Source organism: Uloborus diversus, chromosome 9 (genome assembly GCF_026930045.1).
Source record: "Uloborus diversus isolate 005 chromosome 9, Udiv.v.3.1, whole genome shotgun sequence".
Classification (NCBI taxonomy): Eukaryota; Metazoa; Arthropoda; class Arachnida; order Araneae; family Uloboridae; genus Uloborus; species Uloborus diversus.
In genome coordinates, this window is record NC_072739.1 from 56,224,450 (window position 1) to 56,245,517 (window position 21,068).

The 21,068-nt window shown below is 32.5% G+C and overlaps 1 protein-coding gene across 1 annotated transcript in view; it reads left to right on the forward strand.

The window, feature by feature from the left end:
* The window catches only part of LOC129230228 (collagen alpha chain CG42342-like), a 196,401-nt gene that overhangs the window by 112,882 nt on the left and 62,451 nt on the right, over nt 1-21,068 (forward strand). Inside the window, exons 4-6 of the mRNA XM_054864629.1 lie at nt 4,743-4,796; nt 6,328-6,426; nt 7,993-8,037. Coding sequence (XP_054720604.1) covers nt 4,743-4,796; nt 6,328-6,426; nt 7,993-8,037 — 198 coding nt within the window. The remainder of the gene's footprint in view (nt 1-4,742; nt 4,797-6,327; nt 6,427-7,992; nt 8,038-21,068) is intronic.

Sequence of the window (21,068 nt, forward strand, 5' to 3'; positions counted from 1 at the left end):
CCTGGCGACAATTCATGACATAATATTGATCATTTACCACCTTGGTAGAGTCAAATTTTTCAAACAACTATTTAAATGAAATTATTTTGTTAGTTGCTTCCTTATAAATTAGAACGAAGTGTGTTAAATAATATTTTTATCTAGCTATTACAACAAATATGCAAATGGCAAACGAATACAAAATGTTTCATTTACAAATATAAATAGTTATCTCCTAGTTCTTTGCTGAGATCACATAATCACGCCATAAATTTACGCTATCGAAACTTACACCTGATGAGTATGTTTTGTATTCGCTTTTGAGGATGTGGAAAAATGCTAATACTAAATTCAGAAGAAAAAAAATGAAAAGAGATTGCATAGTTCAATAATTGGGACATTCAGCAATAAATGATCAGTTATCAAATGTATAAGACGACAAATTTTTGATTATTTAACTTATACAATATTACTAAATAACATGGATTGTGATAAATTTCCAATTTATCTACTCTGACTGACCGTTAAGTATCTTTGTTCTTAAAATTATAACCTTATTGTTTTGATCTTCATATTGCGAGCACATTTGATATTTTAAAAGAGAAAAATGTTGCTTCTCCCAGCTGCATAATACATGCTCAAAAATGCAGAAAAAATGTTCTGTCTACTTCAGAAGATTTCCCATGTTCCGACAGATGGTGTGCATGAATTTGAATCATTTACGACAGTTTTAAAATAATGCATCATGTTGCTAGGCAACGGGTGTCCATATCCTTTCCTTGAAAAATCAGAGTTTCAGTTCCATATCAAACTTTTTCTATTGTCCTTTATATCTCATTTGCATTGGTAATGAGTTCGTCCAACGGCTGAAATTTGTTTACCATCAAAAGAGTTAGAGGGGGAAATACACAATTTATTTAATCTGTAAAAATTATTTTATGAATCAACATTATTATCACTACATTTTATCTTAACGTTAGATGTGATTCTTCATGAATATGTAAACTCTTGGCTTATAAATCATATTTCTTATTATGGCAGCTTTTCACACACACACACACACACATCAAAACAAAATATATTCACTAACATATTTCATTGTTTTACCTTCATACATGCTTGCAAAAATTTAGTGTAAAAATGATTGATAACTATAAAATAAATAATATTTCTTGGAAAGAAAAGTATTAGTTCCATACATTAGCTTAAGCTAAAGATAATGTGGCTTGAAGAATGAACGTATGTATGTACGTATTTATGTACGTGTATTTGTGTGTAGATATTGAGACGAAATATTTAACAGAAAAATAGGCTCATAAATATAATATAAACAAAATTGACCAAGAGAACAAAATAAACAGTCGCTGAAACAGATAACTACTTTGATTGAAAGAAAATTCATAAATGATTACTAAGATATCTTCGAATAAAAATGAATTGATTGTTGACAGTAAAATGAATTGATAGTAAAATGATGGAATAATAGAGAAAATGACAATATAAATATGCTAGATAGTTAATGAAGTTTTATTGCTATAATTACTTTAGATAATAGATTTAATGCAACACATAATGGACTTAGTGTTGAACTTTTTCCCAGATGTATGTACATTTGAGAAATACTTTCTTCTAAAAGCAATTTCTAAACATTTGTCATTTAAACTGTTAGCGTATTCTGCCATAGGCAGCCTATGGTAACGAATAGGCTGCCTATTGCAGTATCTATAAAAAAAAAGTTTTATGAATATGTGAAGAAACGTCTTTTTGATATTCTTAAATCGTCAATAAAATATTAAAATTTAAAAAAAAAGCTTTAATTTTAGCGGAAATAAATTAAGCTTGTTTGTGCAGGGATACTGAAATAAGATGGATGACAAAAATACACAGTTTACATTGTCGAAAAACAACAAAACGCTTTCTGATTGTCAACAAAATACTTCCCGAGGCGCACTTCCACCGTTTTCCTGTGGTTCCTGAACTGCGTCGTAATAATCACTGCAATCAGTGCTCAAAAATACAGTAACCTGAAACCACAAAATAATCTTAACTAATCTTCTGAGGATACTAAATTATTATTTCAAAGTATGAAGAAGAAAATTATAGGCGCGGGTATAAGTCCGCCGACAAGAATGCTAAAGACAGGTTCTGCAAATAATTCCGTTTTTCCTCTGATTCCGCCTCAGATTGCGAGGCCCGGGCCATTATTCAAATGAGGCTAACGAAGCTCGAAATCCACAAATTCAGGTCCACATTCCACACTCCTCCACTGAAAAACCCATCACAACCCTGACAACATCCCATTATAGACCCAGTCCCGATGGTCTTGTTCGCTGACTCCGACTCACTGAATATGCATATCTCTATTGTTATCCCCCATGAAATCATTGCTATTGCCATTTTGCAGGGTGGAAAAAAGATCCATAACGAGGCTGCACGGAGGGACCATCGGTTATGCAGAAGTTATAGCTATTAAGGTCAGTTCCCCGCAAGGGGATGACTAACCTCTTCATTAGCATACAGAACCTTCCTCCTTCCATTATACACCCCCTTTTTATTCGCACCCCCTTTCCTTCCTGCACATTTTTCCGTATTGCATTCTATGTCTCGTAGCCTAACACGGTTTATTGGTTCTTTTGTTTGCAAATGATGGTTGTGATGTATGTGGTGTTTATAATTTTGACGTGTTCAGTTTGAATCTTAATGTGTGTTTTTAAGTTTTTAGTTTTACCTCATACATTTTGCTTTAATTGAATTTTTGTATAATTTTGTTTCATGTTTCAGTTCGTGCAACCAGCTTGCATTAATTTTCATGTGCAGGCATTTCTGAGGACACGCTCTATCTCTCTCTCTCTCTCTCTCTCTCTCTCTCTCTCTCTCTTTTTTTTTTTTTTTTTTGTTTCGCAGTTTTTGATTGCTTTGAATCTGAATTTTTCAAAGTAAATATTTGAAATACTACTTCTTTTCGTTGCTTATGAAATTAAATTGTAACATTTATGCCCTATTGAGTGCTTTATTCTTGACCAATTAGGGTTTTTTTTAATTGACACCCAAGCAGTTTCAGAAGTGTTACATACCCAAAACCGTACGTTCGTTTATGGGGAGGGGAGGGGGGGGCATTCTTCAGCCTATCTAAAGTGGTAGTCTGTATCCGTTCTTGATGGCTTCAACAATTTAGTTTTTTTTTTTTGTTTGTTTGTTTCAATTCCGAAACAAGAAGTGAACTAACGATTTGGTGATGACTCAGATGATATATGGTTGATGACTGAGAAAAGTACATGTTGTGCATGAAGGAAGAAACGCAGATGTATTGATAATTTTATAAAGGATTTTTTCAACATTTGATTTCATGATTGTAATTAGACATAAAACTCTCTGAATTTTTTATATGTACTTACACTTTTGTGTGAATAAAGGGAATAAAATAGAAATGTTCGTGAAATCTTATTTATGTGATACAACATCAAAACTACTGATTGTAGAGTGCCACCTTACCATTTCATATGGCCACCGCTCATCTTACTCGAAATCAACAAGATTTCTCTAGGTGTTACTAAAACGGTTGCTTCATGAAACCAAACGTTTATTTACTCCGAAATGGACTTTTTTTTCGTATTCCTTCTGTAAAGCTTCTCGTCGTGGCTACAGATATTCACAAGGAATTTCGATTGGATTTATATAAGGGAAGTTGTCTGGTCATTACAAAATTTTAAGTCATGCTCAATTCAGTAATTCTTTTGTTTCCTTGACATGTGCATTATCCTAAATCTTCTTGAAATACTCCAGTGCATCAGGGTGCAGTTCCTGAAACTCTGGAATGAATCTCTCAACTAGCATCATCAAGATGCAGTCTCTGTAACTCTGGAATGAATCTCGTACCTGTGCCATCAAGGTGTAGTTTCTGTAGCTCTGGAATGAATTTCGCACTTGGGTCATCAAGGTGCAGTTTCTGAAATTGTGAAATGAATCTCGCTTAAAGAAATTCAGATTCATTATTTCTCTATTGGGAGGAGTGAAGTAGGGCTATACTGATACTAGCAGTTATTTTATTGGATATTTTACTGTTGCAGCATTGTAATTTTGAGAGGCGTTCTCCATCTTTAAGTCACGTCAAGGACTCTGAAGAATTTTGTCGTTGAATAACTTATAGATGCTTTTAAACGGCAAGATACCTCTCCTGACGTAAACTATGTATAGAAAAAAAAGAAGAAGAAACTTTTTTAAACTGTATGTAAGAAGAAGCACCGCATCGAAAATTTTTGTAAGAACTAAAAGCTAATCTCTGCATTAATCAATGTTTTAAGGAAATCGAAAAATGTTGCCGATTCGTTGACTGATAGTGTAAAAGTGTTAAACAACTTGATGTTCCAACAAATTATGAAAAATGTGCATTTAGTTCAATTAAGTTTCGCAGCGATGCAATACAAACCAACATATATCTTTAATACCGCATGTACTTTATCACCTTGATTATTTTTCATAAATTTTCAACATTATTTTATCATAATTATTGTGTTTATATAAAATAGTTACGTTTCATACTGTTAAGATAATCCATATTGCCTCAATACTCCCCCCTCCCCCGCCTAACAGGTGTCATATTTTGAAAATCACAGTCTTAAGTCGTTGAATTTTTTTATAGTAGTCCTCAGAGATGCTGTAATTATGTGTTTTACTTACCGCATGCTTTCCCTGTTGCATGTAAATGCACATGATACCCTTGTGTTTGGTGTATTTTTGTTTGTTTTCTTCTTATATGTGTTTAGGGTCTTGCAAGTGTTGGTGTTACTGTATCACCTGGAGATTTATTACTATTAAAAGTGAGTTTTGATGAGTTTTTTTTTTTTTTTTTGTAATTCAAGCTTGGATTGCAAGTTTATTTTAGTATACAGGACGTTTCAAATATCCTTTACCATCAGAACAGCGCGGCGTCTGGAATAAGTCTCGAAACTTGTCATATTAATATTTCCCTCTTGAAACTGCTTTTGAAATAACGCTTCATCTTTCTGATTCGCACTAGCAGACATCGATATAGCCATCGATATAAATGGTACTGAATCTTTGGAACGTTCTGTATAATTAACCCTATTTAAACAGTTAGCTGATTTGTGTGATAAATTTTCAAATAGTTTTTACAAATGTTTGTACTTTTATTGACGTTTTTGCCTTGTTTCAATTGTGTAAAAAAGCAAAATTAGGTATTTATCTTCCTCATCTATCGCATAACATCTTGACTGATGTGAATTTTTCTCAGTACATGGTAGGGTAGAGCTTGCTATATTTTATTCAAAATTTGACTCTGTCGTTAGGAATTAAATTTATTTTCTATCCAATAATGGAAATTTTAAACTCTGTTGACGTGGAAAAAAATTAAATATCTTCAGTAAATATATACGAATGCAAATCAAATATGAAAACGGAATTAAGTTTATTTTATACTGTAAAAATATTTGTATAAATCACACAATATTTGATTTTTATTCTTTATTCTTGTCATTACTCTTCTTGACACTTCTTGATTCTTATTAATGCAAATCATTGAGCAATTCATGGGTCTCAACGGGTGTGACACTAATGTGTATTTTAGTAATACATCTCAGAAATTGAAGTTGCACTTCAGTACATTGGATTTATCTGCTCAAATTTGTTTTGTGGAAAAACTATTTCAACTCCCGACGTGCCAAAAATATATTAAATGATTAGTAAAGAGAACATTTAACGTTAGATAATGACAGGTATATTTCATCTCAAAAATACTGTTTAATTTTTAGTTTATATATCAAAGATTTTGCCTCTAAGTTTGAGAAATCACACACTATAGCAATCATTCGAGGAAGTGTAATTTCATACATCTTGGTATTATTTATTGAAATGGTTGTTGTGTTAAGAGTACAAATTTGGAAAAACCTAAAAATTCAAAAGAATTTCAATATCCTCAAAAGAAGAATGATTAAAAATCATTTAGAAAAAGAGTACGAAATATTTCAATTTTAAACTTCTTGCTTTAAGGTTTTCAAAAGTTACAGAAGGCATTTAAAATTTAAATACATTCAAAAGTATTTGAAAAATCCTAAAGCTATAAAGAACGAAAGTTACCAGTTACGAACGAAAGTTCAAATGAAGAAGAACATTGTTTAAATCAATACAATTTTACAAAATTTTTTAAATTTTAATAAAAATAATGAAATTTTAAAAGTTGTTGCGATTTAAATTGTGGAATTCGTAAACTTCTGTCTTTTATAATTTAAAGATTTCATTAAATTACTGTAATCTGTAAAAGCAAACTGACTTTTAACACCGTGACATTTTGACTTGATTTCCATTCTTTTGTGAATCATCTATGATGTTCAGGGTGAACCCGGTAGTCCAGGTCCAGCCGGACCACCAGGACCTCCCGGACCCACTGGATTGCCAGGATTTGACGGCAGAGTCGGACTTCCAGGAGAACCGGTTAGTTAAGTTTTTTTTACCACCATTTTTTAAAACTTTGAATACTATTGTTTTAAATTTACGGAAAAATTACAAAATGATATTTTCATCTCTAGATTGTGTGACGAACTGCATTTTCGTGCGTTTATGTGCACTTTGTTTTTATTTTTTAAATATCCTTGATCATTCACTAGCCTCTTTGCAAATGTAAATTTCAAGCATAATTAAGAAGGTATTTGTGCTGTGACTACTTCATGTCAACTATCAATTGCAGCGATATTTTATAATTTTAAAAATACATATTTGATTCAACTCTACTGTATTTTGAGACCCCCCCCCCTTTTTTTTCTTTTGTTATTATAACAAATGCTAATGTGTTGCCACCAGTATTGGTGTGCTGTCCTGTCTCGCTATTTAGCTGTATACTTGGCGAGATAATAATTTGCAAATATATATATTGCCTTAAAAATTTATATAGAGGAAAGGCATAATCAACTGGAAGATATTTCCAGATATTTACATCATTGTAGAAGATATGGAAAAAAAAACGAAAACGAATAAAATAAACTAACATGTTCAAATTTAGTTAAGTTCATCGTAAATTTCAAACCAAAGGATTAATAAAAAGCAAACATAAACTTATCCTTATCAAGAAGAAATTGTTGAAGATGATGTTAATATTGGAGAAGAATTGTTTCTCGAAGAGGAAGTACTACTATTTTTTTTAAACTCTAACTCTAACTTTAACTTTTTAAACTCTATTTTTTTTAAATATTACATACAGACAAGAGAAACACACACAAAATATAATTTACCCAAAACCAGCGCACAAGAGACCAACGTATTTGAAGACTAAGGACTTCGAGGCCATAAGAGTAATTGTATTGCGCATTATCAACAGTACTACCGAGCTGCATGAATTCAGAAACAGATTTTTAACTGCCGAAAATTTGTGCACTAAAATTATTTTCAGTCTTAGTGATAATTCAATACGTGCTATCTATTATTGGTTTTTTATTGTGACATTTGTTCCTACATTTTATATTTCTTTACAATAATCTTTCATAAGTAATACACTTTTTGCACAAAGCTATGAAATATGGCAACGAAACAATATTTTTTTCATCAATTTTTGAAAAAAATCCTAATACCGGTATCAATACCAGTATTCCGGTATCTTATTCTAAAAATACCGAATACCGGAATTCTATTTTTGGTCCAGTATTGCAACCCCTAAACCTTACGTAATTAATGAGTGGCCCCTTACCCTCCTTTGTCACATGTCGTGCTGTTTTCTTCGTGCATATTGTTTTAAAAAAATGCGTGGTGTCACATTTCTTGTTACCCCTAACCACTCCTTGTCTCAAAATGTCACAATTTCACAACACTTAAAGCTTGACATCATTTGTAGATGCCACTTAAGTTGCAATACAAGAGTCCCCCCCCCCCCTTCCTAGAAAGAGTTTCTATCTGACGGGATACTTTGTCCAGAACCAGACTAACATTATTTTAACATGGACGACACAACTGTTCCTTGTATTTGCGATATCTTCTCATTAAAATGCCGCTTCCTCTTTCTTTCTCCAGGGCCCACCAGGAGAGCCAGGAACTTCTGGATCCCCAGGACCTGTCGTAAGTACAAACTTCCTTTAAATACGATAAGTGACCCTTCTACGGAAAAACGAACACTTTCTACCGCACGTCATGACTAATATGCTGCCATGCGCAAATAAACTGCTTATTCACTGCAAATTTTTCATTTTTCATTTTTTTTTTTTTTTTTTTTTTTTTTTGCATTCATTTTGTTATCTGTTTTACGTTAGCTTTATTGTACATAGGGTGGATCAATTTTTTTTTTTTTTTTTTTTTTTTTTTTTTTTTTTTTTTTTTTTTTTTTTTGGAATTTCAAATTGGCTGGGGTGAGAAAAGTTGTCCACTAGGACTAAACAATTATATGTGAAATTTCGGGTTGGTCAGATAATATCTTCATGCTCCACATGGCGGTCAAAGTTCGCAAATTTAGCCCAACAATGCATTTTGTCTTCTTTACGAAAATATTTAATTTTTAAAAAACGAAAATATTAAAAAAAAAATGAATTTTATTATCGAAAATATTAAATTTTCGAATTTGACCCTTGGTTGATTTCAAAAGTTAAGATGTTTTCTTTCTTTTTTTCGCTCGTAATGAAAAGGCATTATTTTAGGGATCGATTAGCGAATTTCGACAGCCATGCGGTGCATGAAACTTTTATCGGACTTGTGATATAATTTTATATCATACTAGCAAAAATACCCGGCGTTGCCTGGGTCAGTAATAATTATGAGAAACAATCGTTACTTGCTCTTGTTTTCTGTTTTAAGCGAAAGAATCTAAAACAAACCTTTTTGTCGTGATTGAAAATCGAACTTCTTCCTTACTCATTGAACTAAAATAGCAATAAGTATAAAGAACAAAATAGTATTCAATTAGAAACGAAATCATGACATTTAAGCATATACAAATTTGAAGAATTTCCGAAATATGAAATTAAACTTTGCATGTTTAAAAAGATTTATCTTTTAGTACTTTTTTTTTTAAATCTAAAACCTTCTCTGTATGGCTATTGATGTACGAACTGTTTTTAAAAATGTAGTCGCCCGTGTTCCCCTTACACTTGCTTTAGTTATTTTGGGAAATTTCAATTTTTGTGGGCACTTGGTGCGATTTAAAATCTTACCAAATTTGCGAGAATCATTTTGGGACACTTTCGATAATACTCCTCCTCCTTTCTAATTTTTATTATAGAAATATTGTTGCCAGATGCTGAGATACTTTTGGTCAAAATAGAATGGCGCTAAACGGTTTCATCCGAAATGTTTCTAAAATAAGTAGTAAAATTTGGCGATTGTTTGAAATCGTGCAAAAAGAAAAATTAATGGAAGTTTTTGTGCGGTTTATGGATTTGCCTAATTTAGTTGTTGAATTATTTTACACAGCATTTTTTTTTTTTTTTAAAGTATCTTTGATTGGCGATATTTTGTTTATATGGTGAAAGCTGAGAAACATTATTACGTAGTCTTTGGGCTCAAAAACAGCGACAGTGGAAAAAACTGCCAAATGCATCAGCTACTGAAATCTTTCTGAAAAAATTCTGGCGATATTTCTGCTGGTTGGTTGGATATAGTGAGCAAGTGTCCAATCAGCATAAATAATAATAATAAACCATTAATTACATAAGTTCCGTTTAAAAGTAAAATGATCAGCCAAATCCATTTATTTTTAGCCAATCTCGTGGAAAAACGTTACTTTAAGATTTGACTTGAGAAAAGCCTCAAAAAGTCAGACGAACCGCAAAAATGTTCAACAATACAACAATTCTTGGGAGTTGAGATGACACACTAAATAATGACTTGGGTTGATGAAAGCCTTCGAACAGGGAACAAAAAAGCTCATAACTCGTTTTTTATACAACTTAGAAACTTCGAACAGATGCTATCTTCAGCAGAAAAATTGGCGCTTTCGATGGACATATAATGTTAATATGTGCACGTTTATTTCCACCCCCATATTGGGGCATTTATGCGAAAATTGGGACTAAAATTGGAATAAAAAAAGAACTATCAATCGGATTTTTTTCGAACTGGTCTATAAACCTTCCCAGTACCAAACTGAACAAACGGTGAAAGTTTCAGCCAAATCTGCCGGGTAGTTTCTGAGATGTTAGGGAACAAATTTACCAAACTCCATTTTTATATATATAGATTATTTCACCCCATTGGGTAGGGTCTGGTGGGGTAAAGTGGTCATAAAATCGTAGGTTTTCAACTTAAGTGAATATTAAATAAAATAAATTCTTTAAACACTTAAAACTTTTTTTGTTGTTATTTTACATTGCATTATTAAAGAACACAATACATAGAATTTCAGGGGAAAAAATATTGATTTAAGTAGTTTTATAACAGTTTCATTTCCCTATGTATTTATGACCACTTTACCCCATGGGGGGGGGGGGAAGTGGTCATAGTTAAAAATAGATGCAAAACCGTAACAAATAACCGTAATATTTGTATATTTCAGTTATTTTTATAGTTACATGTATATGCACGAGTATATGCGGGTATACATAAGAATGTATACTTGATTACCTATAGTATACGTGTCTACAAGTGTATATACGCGTATAAACGAACATCATATGCGTGTATGCACTTGTATCTCGAGTATATACATGCATATCTGAGTATATGTGTGTATAGTAGACATATATACGCATATATAAGTATACATACATACATATACGGGTATACATGAGTTATTTCGAGGATACATCCAGTGCGTGTTTGTACATGCCTACTCACGTACATACATAAGGAAACAACGAGTATACACGTATGTTTACGTGTAAACACGATTATGTACCAGTATAATACGTACGTATATACGTACATTTACGTGTATATCAGTACATGTATGTATACACGAGTATATCCCCTAATACACATGTATGCTTACAGAGTGAATCCAAGCTCTGGGGCAAAGATCAAAGGGGTGTGAGAAGGGAGGATACGAAGCAAAGAATTATAATGAACTTATGGTCGCTGACGCGCTACATGCACACTAAGCTAGAAACTGATGGATGCAAAACACGTCACAAATTTGTTACACAAAGATGATTTTACCTGACCAGCTGGTGGCGTGATGGTCAGGCGCTGGCCTTGTACGTCTGTGGAATCGGGTTCTGACCTGGGGATGCCGGTCGGTGGATTTTCGAGATGCAGAAACTCATCAGCGCCCATGTCGTATGATTATGCGGCATGTAAAAGATTTCTATGGTATTCATTTTGATTAGAATTTCTTAGGCAAAATCAAATTCCTACTGCAATTTCGCATCAAAGAGAGCCCAGGTGCCTCCACCTGGTGGAAACTGGGCGTCAAAAAAACTGTGTCATACATCAGTGCCTTAATGGTGACACATGAAAGACTGATACATTGTAGGGGAGCGCACTAGGTCTGGTTATGGCGCAGACGCCTCTTCAGGTAGGACTCTTATGCAGCCCCATTGGGGAAATAAAGATGATTTTAACCAACATTTTAGTTTTTAAGAATTATTTAGAGCAGATGTTAAAGTTACGGCCTGTAGTAGCTCTAACACACGAATCGCAACAAAGGCACAGCGACTGTTGAAAGTTTTTCAAAAGTCTCATTATTGCAACAGAGAGTGCTTTGTGATTGCGACGCATGTATTACAGCAGCCGGCCACAAATTTCATCAATCACTTTAACACTTTCTTAAGACCTAAAATGTTGTGTATAATTGTCTTTGTGTAATAAATTTGTGACCTGTTTTGCATCCTTTAGGTTCTGATTTTTCGTGCATGTAGCGCGTCAGCGTTGTGTTTGTGAATATGTTTCTTATGATTCTTGCTTCTTCTACTCCCCTCTTACATCTTTTAAGAATTTGCCCAAGAGTTTAAACTCACCCTATATACATGTATATCACGTGCTTGTGTGTAAGTGTCTGCTCGAGTTTCGAGTACGTACGCGTATATACGTGTCTACCTGAGTATATAAGTGTTCGTATATGTACGAGTATAAGCGGGTATATACGTGTATCGATAGTCGAATGTATATCTTTATAGACAAAAAATACTTGCAGTTACCCATATACTACGCGTTTATTGGTGCATTTATGTTAATACGTATATATACGTGCCTACACGATTATATGAGTATGCACACGCATATACTCGTATATTTAACCATGTTTACTGTAAAAACAATACATATTAAGTGAAATTAATATTTCATTTATGTCTGCCTCATACTTAAAGTTTAAGTGACGTTAAACGGACAATATTCGTTAAGCCTAATATTATGACCACTTTACCCCATCTTACTTAAATTGTTCTAAAAAATTAACCAAAATAGATTCAGCTAACTGCTAACGAGTAAGAGTTCTTGAGACATGTAGGAAGCTTCCTGTGCAGTCAATCTGTTCATAATTCTAACAAACAAAATTTTCCAAGAAAGTTAAAAGAGGTGTTTAGATTTTGAAATTTTTCATATTCACACAAAATATTTTATTTTACCAAATAAAATTTTGCCAGTTGTGAAATTTTGTATTCAAAATGTAGTTTTTAACTGCCCTATAGTAAAATAAAATTTTCACATTCATTCGAACATTTATTTCCAAGCTATAGCCATTTATTTGACGTATGACCACTTTACCCCATTGACCACTTTCCCCCACCAGACCCTACCCTTTTTCATCCTGGCCGACTGGAAAAACTATTACAAATTAATATATTTGTAAAGAAGAAAAAACGCATTTTCGCATTTTTTTTGGCTCAACTAGCGAACTATGATCCCCATTCGGAGCGGGAAGATATTATCTCACCTACTTGACATTTCACATGTAATTGTTTAGCGCTAGTAGACATATTTTCTCACCCTGTCCAATTTGAAATTCCGAAAAATATTTTGTTTCGATCCATCTCTATCCAACATTTCCCTATTGTTAGTATTGAATCCAATACACATTTCTTCAAATATCTCGAAAACTCATTTCTGCAGATACCGCCGTTTACCTGCCCACTGCAGTATATTTCATTAAAAATTAATAATTCAAAAAAGTAATGAACAAAATTTTACTCCTCAAGACATTACAAACGTGCGTACGTTTTCTTAAGCAAAGCATTTAGTCAATATCTATTAAAAGTTTTAGGATGACCATTTTTTTCTGCATTGTTTTCCGAAAGAAATTAGTCTTTCAATTATTTTAAGCAATATGTTTATTGTTATTTTTACTGTTTTAGGGACCTATGGGCAAAGATGGACTTTCCGGGCCCAAAGTAAGGATTTGGACGTTTCCAACTCGATCAAATATTAGTGCTCAAAAATCGTCTAGAATTTATTTGTTATTTGTATTGGTTATTTATTTGAATTGATTAAATTATTAATTCAAATTATATTATTGTCGTGTATTTTACAAGATGTTATAATGGAATGACTGTTTCTAAATTTCTAAAAAGCGTATGAGTTATTATTATTATCATTATTATTTTAGTTTTTAAATTTGTTGGTTATTTTTTAGCAATTCGTTCACTTTGCTTTTATTTGTCTTCGATTCTGTGTTAAACTTATAATGATAGTTTGTAGTCGTATGTTACTGAAAAAATACAAACCCGCTTTATATATTTTGAGAAGTGTTGAAATATTTGATTTTGTTGAGATAGTCTAAAAAAAATATCTAGATTTTTTTTTCTTTCCTATTATTTAAATTTCACATTTTTATACTAATATCAAGTGTCAATTGTAATGATCTTGTTATCTACTCATGTGCTACTGAGACGACCACAATGTCAGCTCTTGGTAAGTTTATTAACTCACTGAAGTTTGATATTACGCCCACAACTTCTAAAATCTCCTTTTAATTTGAGCACACTTTATTAATTTGTAATAATGGTAGCCATTATGTAGTGATAGTAGGTATGTATAATATTAATAACCTCTTTTAATGTATTTTTCCTCCAAATTATTGTCTCTAAATTACTGCGTTTACGGGAAAGTGAGACTAGATGTAAGTTTTGAAAAAAAAGGCATCACATCTGGAGGCTTCAATCACGTGTGTGGCGTGAAAAATTCCAAATAGGCAACGAATATTGCTTAACTTTTTTGTTTTGCCGAGAAAATCTCTAAAAGTGGCAAAACTTCTGGAAACCCGTTTGTATTATATATCTCGGAATTCTGTGTTGACGATTCCAATAGTGCTTTATGGTATACGAATAGCCTCATAGTATAATGCATCTTTAAGCTATATTGAGGCATTGACAACTCTATTTACTTGCAACTCAAGTTGACAATGACGTCACGACGCTCGGAAAAAAAAAGGATTTAACAGGCAAAACGTCACGCTTACTAGCTACCTACCCTATCTACTTCGCGAATAAGAGGAGATGGCCACCTTTCTATGAGCTGCTATTGACTGGCGCGTTTGATTCAAATGAATGTAATGTTCCGCTCTGCTTCACTCATAAAATTGAAAATATTTAGCGATTGACAGAAATTATGACAAGAAAAGGTTACATATGCGTGGTTTAACTAACTAATCCGATTTCTAAAGTGAAAAGCGTGATTTCACCCGAATATCGGACAAGGCGCCAGGAACGATTTACTTCGCTTGGCCTCAGCTTATTTCTCCATTGTCAAGTAAGCTTGCAGTCGAGTGTAGAGAAACTTCAAGGTCAAGACACATGCATTTCTCTGTGGTCAAAGTTGATATATTGACATCGACGGTTCTAATAAGACTTCATTGCAGAGATGATGTTCAATGGTTTGACACCGAGTATTAGTTCTGACCAATAGATATCTTTCACGTTGCTACTAAATTGCAATACGAATGAGAGTTGGATACTTTTCTGTCAACTGTATGTAAAATTAACGTTTATCTCCCTTCTAAATATAGATTTCTCTAAATCGTTATCACTAGTCGCTGTCATGTAATTAATTACAGGGTGACAAAGGCGATCGTGGCTTTATGGGTTCTCCTGGCTTACCAGGAAGACATGGAGACCAGGGACCACCAGGATTACCTGGTCCACCAGGTCTCAGAGGACAGAAAGTGAGCAAATTATTTACCGAATGAGGTTTTGCTTGCGACTTTCTATTTTCTTTTTCTGCATCCAACACGTGTGTTCTTGTAGTTTAGTTTTTCCATATCAGTTTAGCTGTTTTTTTGTCTTTTGTAAGTGTTTGTACATGGATACGTTTGGTGTTGCATTTATAATTCAGTGTGGTTTCATTTTGTTTTATTTATTTAATTTTTGTTTTAAACTTCCATTTTGTTGTTATTTTCTGTTTTTAGTCTCCGTTGCTTCATTGTTTTCCTCAACTTTTTGATCTTTTGTTCAAGATTTTCAGTGTATGTGTGTTCATGTTGTTTTTTAAAAACTCCTTTCATTCTATTTTTAATTTTTATTTTAGATTTTGATTTATTTCCAAATTTTTTTTCTTAGAATTTTTTTTTAAATGTTTTGTGCAGTGTTTGTTTTTTTAGGTTATGTGTTACAGCTACAGCCATAGTGGCTTTTGTTTTTCTAGTAAAAACACGTTAAGTATTTTTAATGCAATAGTGACTTCATCCACTTTTATTTGCTTTTTGCTTATTTTGTTTTTCTGGTTCTACACTTTTTCTATTCGCATACATAAATTTGATCTTTTCAGATACATAGGGTAGGCGTTATGGTAAAATTTTTTGTTTACATATTTATTTTTACCTTTTTCGGGCTTTCCTAACTTTTGCACTTGCAATAAATGCTTATAAAATTTACCGTCACAAAAGAAAAAAAAAACTGACCAAAAACAGTTGGTGTTTGGAAAATATGGTAAGACAAAAAAATAAATAAATAAATAAAAAAGAAGGGAGCACCAAGGATTTAGTTGGAAGCTATTTAATGATCCATGTCTGTTTCTACCAATTTCAGGAAGAAATTAAGGTTTGCATTTGTGCTGAGATCTACGATGTACGTTTAAAAAAACCCTTTAACACACGTGTTTCGTTTCGATGTTAAAAGCTTAGCTGTGATTGCTTCTTAGCACTCCAAAGTTCAAGAGATTTTCGCGTCGAGGTCTGGATTCCTTGTAACACGATACTTATGTTTCAACGTGTGATATTCAACTTTGGTTTCTCAAATTGGATTTGAAATATATTTTCGTCATTATTATTATTATTATTATTATTATTATTATTATTATTGCAAACATTGCATCGTTGAAAAAAGCTTCTGCTTATAATTCAATAACTCATTTTGCGCTTCGCTTTTTAGAGCTGCAATAATCCCAAATTTCTTCCCACAAGAGTATGGAAACAAAAGATAGCGTTACCTTATGTTAATTTGGTTTTCAAACTTAAAACCTCCTTACAAACGCATTAAAATAAACAAATAAAATACAATTTTATGTATTTATTTATTTTTTAAATTCTCCGTATCATCTTTCTATAAAGAAGAGCAAACACAAAAAAAGTCTTACAAAAAGTGCAACAATTAATTAAAACTTGTACACGGATTTCAAACAATTGTTTTCTTTTTCACTATACATTTTCATGTTTTTAACATTGATATAAATGGTAGTGTTTTCCATGGACCTTTTGCTCTGTTGTACAAAATAGATCTTAAAATAAAGAAATTTTTCAAGAATTTTCGAAAGACGAGTGTTTAGTTTTTGTGTTACATACTTACTTCATAGTCAAAATTTAAAAATTTTCACTTTATTCTTTTTTCTTAGAAAGAAATTAAACTCAGAACCTGAGATCAATTTTAACATTTTTTTTTCCTGATGTTTTTTATGAAAACATTGACTAGTTAAAAATAATAGTTACTTGCCAAAAACATTTCATAACACTAAATATTTAATTTTTTGATTTATAGCAATTATAACCACCCTGTTGTGTCTAATGAAATCCAAAGCCTTTTTAATGAATTTTGAAAGTCACAATTTTTCATCGTTTTTAACTCCGATTTTAACTACTCGCAATAGTCCTGCAAATTGAATCCTATTTTTTCAAAGCTTTAATTGCGAAGTATTGAAAAGTAATTTCAAAGCATTGAAAAAATTAGACATTAAAATTGAACAAAAAAAAAAAAAAGTTTTATAGGCATTCCTTTATTAAAATAGTTAGAATGACAGTTTTCGAAAATTAAGATCTAGTTGTATCTTCATGTATTTGAATGTTTTCCTTTTTAAAGCTTTGATAATTTTTGAGAAATTGTCGACTTTCCTACCCCTCTCAAAACGGAAGTCACATGACGAGAACTATGATGTACAGGAAATGGAATGGGTGAATGTATTATTATACGCCAACATCAAGCTGCAAATGCAAAAATAGCAATAATCCCTTTATCCCTCCAACATCTGCAACATCTTTTTGTACTTCTGAAATCTAAATCTAAGTTCTACCCTTAGGAGGAAGACACTTTTACCCCTTTGTGCCACTTTTTATTATTTATTTGTTCATATTTTAACTATTTGAATCTTTCTCTGAATTTCCGAAATCATGTCCAGCGATGAGCACATCATCTGACAGTTTTTTTTTTCAAAAGAAATTAATAATAATGCTGAAACATTTTCCTCCCTTATAAGTCAAATCATAAAGATTCACTTTTATTTGGTTAAATGCATTATTTACTATTTTTAATTTTATATATATTTTTTTTATCTACTGTCCAGATTTTGATGGATTATTTTTTAATTTTAGTTTCACTGTTCATTAAGCGCAAAATTTTTAAAACCAAATTTAGTGCGTCATTTTCAGTATTCAGGTCGTTTGAAAATAAGAATACTTTCTAAAACATGGAATATTGTTTTCCGACAATTAGAAATTTCTTTTGATAATAGACCATCATAAAAACGAAACGTTACCTAATACTGTAAATTTGTGTGGAAACATGAAACTGACTCTTCTAAGTAATTCGAAAGAATACTATTCTTAATGCTGAAATGTGTTGACTGTTTCAGGGTAACTCTGGAAAAAATGGAACTGATGGAAATTCAGGGCCACCTGTAAGTTCTTGGAACAAAACATTTTACCAATTCTCTCCGTTTTCTTTTCTATTTTTCCTTTTTAGTTGCTTTTGCATTCGATGTGTGGTGGAGTAAGCCTTTGTTGATACCTCTGATACTTATTTTTTGTTTTTTGATTTTATGGTTATCAATTCCTTATTTTGTTCTTTTTATTTGGAATTTTTGTTTGGTTTTGTACTATTACTGTTCTTGAGTTTTCTCATCACCGTATGTAATTCTTTTGTATTAGAAGAATATTTCAAAATGTATTTGATCTTTAAAATTTTTGTGTTCTTTTGAATTCACCTTTATTGGCATTTTATTCCTTTTGATTTATAAATGGTTTTTTGTTTTATTTCCAAATGTTTTGCTCACCTATCGTCATTATTTTCATGCTTTTCAATTATTTGGCATTTGTACTTTCATTTTGAATGTTTTTTTTTCCTTCTTTTTGTATTCTCAAAATGTCGATTCCTGATTTTTATTAGCATCATTGTTCATTGCATGTTTTCTTTACGTTGAAATAATTAGTTACATTCTTGATGATTTCTCTGATTACGTTTTTACTTTTCATTGTCGAAAATACTTTTATCTTACTTACGATTATGGGCATTTGTATTGAATTGCATTTTCCTTCGTTTATTTTTCGTGTTTTTCTGGATATTAATTTCGTATTAGTGTCAATGTATATTTGTTCTTAAAACTCTTTAATTTGTTCTAAAAGATCTTTCTTCACTTGATTGTTTTTTTTTTCGTGTTATTTATATACTTATCCAAAATATAGTAGAAATATTTTTGTAGATTTCGTGGTTTTAAAGACATCAGACTGTTTGAACTCGAAAATAATCCAGCACATGAGTATTCAGGCGCGGATCCAAAGGGGGGGCAATGGGGGCAATTGCCCCTCCCTGGGAAAATCACCCGTCGACAAATTTGGATTGATTTTTAACGTGCGACAAAATTTAATAACTTTTCTGTCCCTATAAATACAAGCTATTTTTTTATATATTTATTTGTTTTTAAAAAGTATTATTTATTCATAATAAGCTTCAAAACGTTCAACATAAAATTTACTCGGCTCGGTAGAAAACAGATTTTTCGTATCACATGCGTAAACGTGCCCCGGTCTACCTTAAGCTATAAATTTCAGAAATAAGTTAACAAGCTATCTAGAATTTATTTTTATAATTTCGTGAAAGTATCTGTTATACCCACGGAGATATAAGCATTTCATTCAAAAATACAAATTTTATTTGAAGGTTTTCGGCTCATAACACGCAGAGTTTTTCGTCAAACGTTACTAAACTTTCAGAATATATGACAGCTGAAAATTTAATGAAATATGAACGTTTAAAGCAATTAATTTTTCACTGCACATGCGCGAAAGATAGCAATTTATGACCTTCATAATCCAAAGCCTATATAGATCCTACAACTCATAAAAAATACCACCTCGATATTTTTAAATTTTAAAAAGTTATCAGCGACCTAATGAGCCGAATTTCAATAATTCTTGGATAGGTGACGAATCATGAGGGATCGTTCGCAAAAAATTCGTTTTTATAATGAATCACTCTTCACGATAACGGGAAAGTGTTACCGGTCCATGCTACAGAGTTGTGCGTCTAGTTATACTAAATCTATTGTTCAAGCACAAAAACATTAAATGCACGTATTTTGGGGTTACAAGATCTTAATAATGCATGAATTTGTGAGCTTCATGGTGTAAGAAATTTGACTGAAACCAAAAAAATGGGAGAGAAGAAAAACAGCGGATTAGATAGATTGCTGCCGAAATGGTAGGCATTTTGTTATTGATTTCTCATACATTTATTTTCTATAAATACAAAATATATATTGGTAGACAAATATGAGTGTAAACATAGCATGCGATTGCTTGACTATCGTTCGAATGTCAAAGGAACTTCGACAACAACTAAACTTTCTTTTCCGCGGGAAGTCGTAAGCTGATTTCATTCCCGCGGTTCCAAATCCACCCCAAACAACCCGTGTAATAATCTCTTTACGCAGTTGTGCTCAATTCCCGGCAAAACTTACCGCAAACAGAAAGAAAGATTTTGGCAGACAAAAAGAATCGAATCTCTCATGCGACACAGAGAATGACTCAGAAGCCTAAGAAGGGCTTTTAATTCCAAGCTGCCCAATCCAATATCTCCTTTTGGGGGCTGGATAATTCGAGGAAGGATTTCTGTCCCCGAAAAGCCACAGGGATGTTTCCAATTAGCCGAGCCCCCTTGTCGAATTTCCGGTCAATCTTCGCTGCCGTACGATGATTGAGTCATCGAAACTCAATCCGAAGGTTTTTGTGGTTTAGCGAAATGTCCTCTTGAAGTTGATTGACCTCTTGAGTCAATCAATTCCGTTCTTCCGATCGTGGAAAAGTTCCGTCTTCTTGTTGAAAAGTTCTTTAGTGCTGGGAATAGCATTCGATTTGCTGCTTGGGGTCTGAAGAATATGTTTGTAGCACATTTATTTCAAACGAAAAAATTACCTTTTGTGTCGCTAAAAGTTTAAAATTGCCACATTTCTGACGATTTTTTTTGTTTCTTTCTGATCTTTGTTACAATAGCTAATTAATTACCAATTCATTTACAAAGCAGTATTTAAAAGGAGTTCAATAAGAGATGCTCATCTACTTAATAGGAGTCGCGCACCCCTCAAGCACCACGAAGACACCCCCCAAGAACGAGAGACTCTCAAAAAGAGAAAAATACCCCTGAACCCCTTACCCCTCCCTTAAAATTTCAATTTCGCAGTCTGCGCCATCCGTACTAGGGTGCCTCGTTTTGCACGTTTTTCCCCGAGCGAAATGTAACACCTGCTAAAAGTGGATAAAACCCATGGACATTACACATTAAAAAAAATCTTTTCCGAATCAAATAACGTTTTTTATGAGAGTATGTTCTCAAAATTTTGAACAAATCACTAGAATGTTCCATAATTTCATATACAGTAAAAAGTTCATACTTTTTGCGCTGGAAGATGTCAACTGTGAGTAAATTTCATTTTCAAACCACAAATGGCCAGTTAAGTATTCCTTGAGAGAGCAAAATGCTTCCTTTGGTGCTTAGAATGGGGCGTAAATTCAGTACATCTTGTTTTTT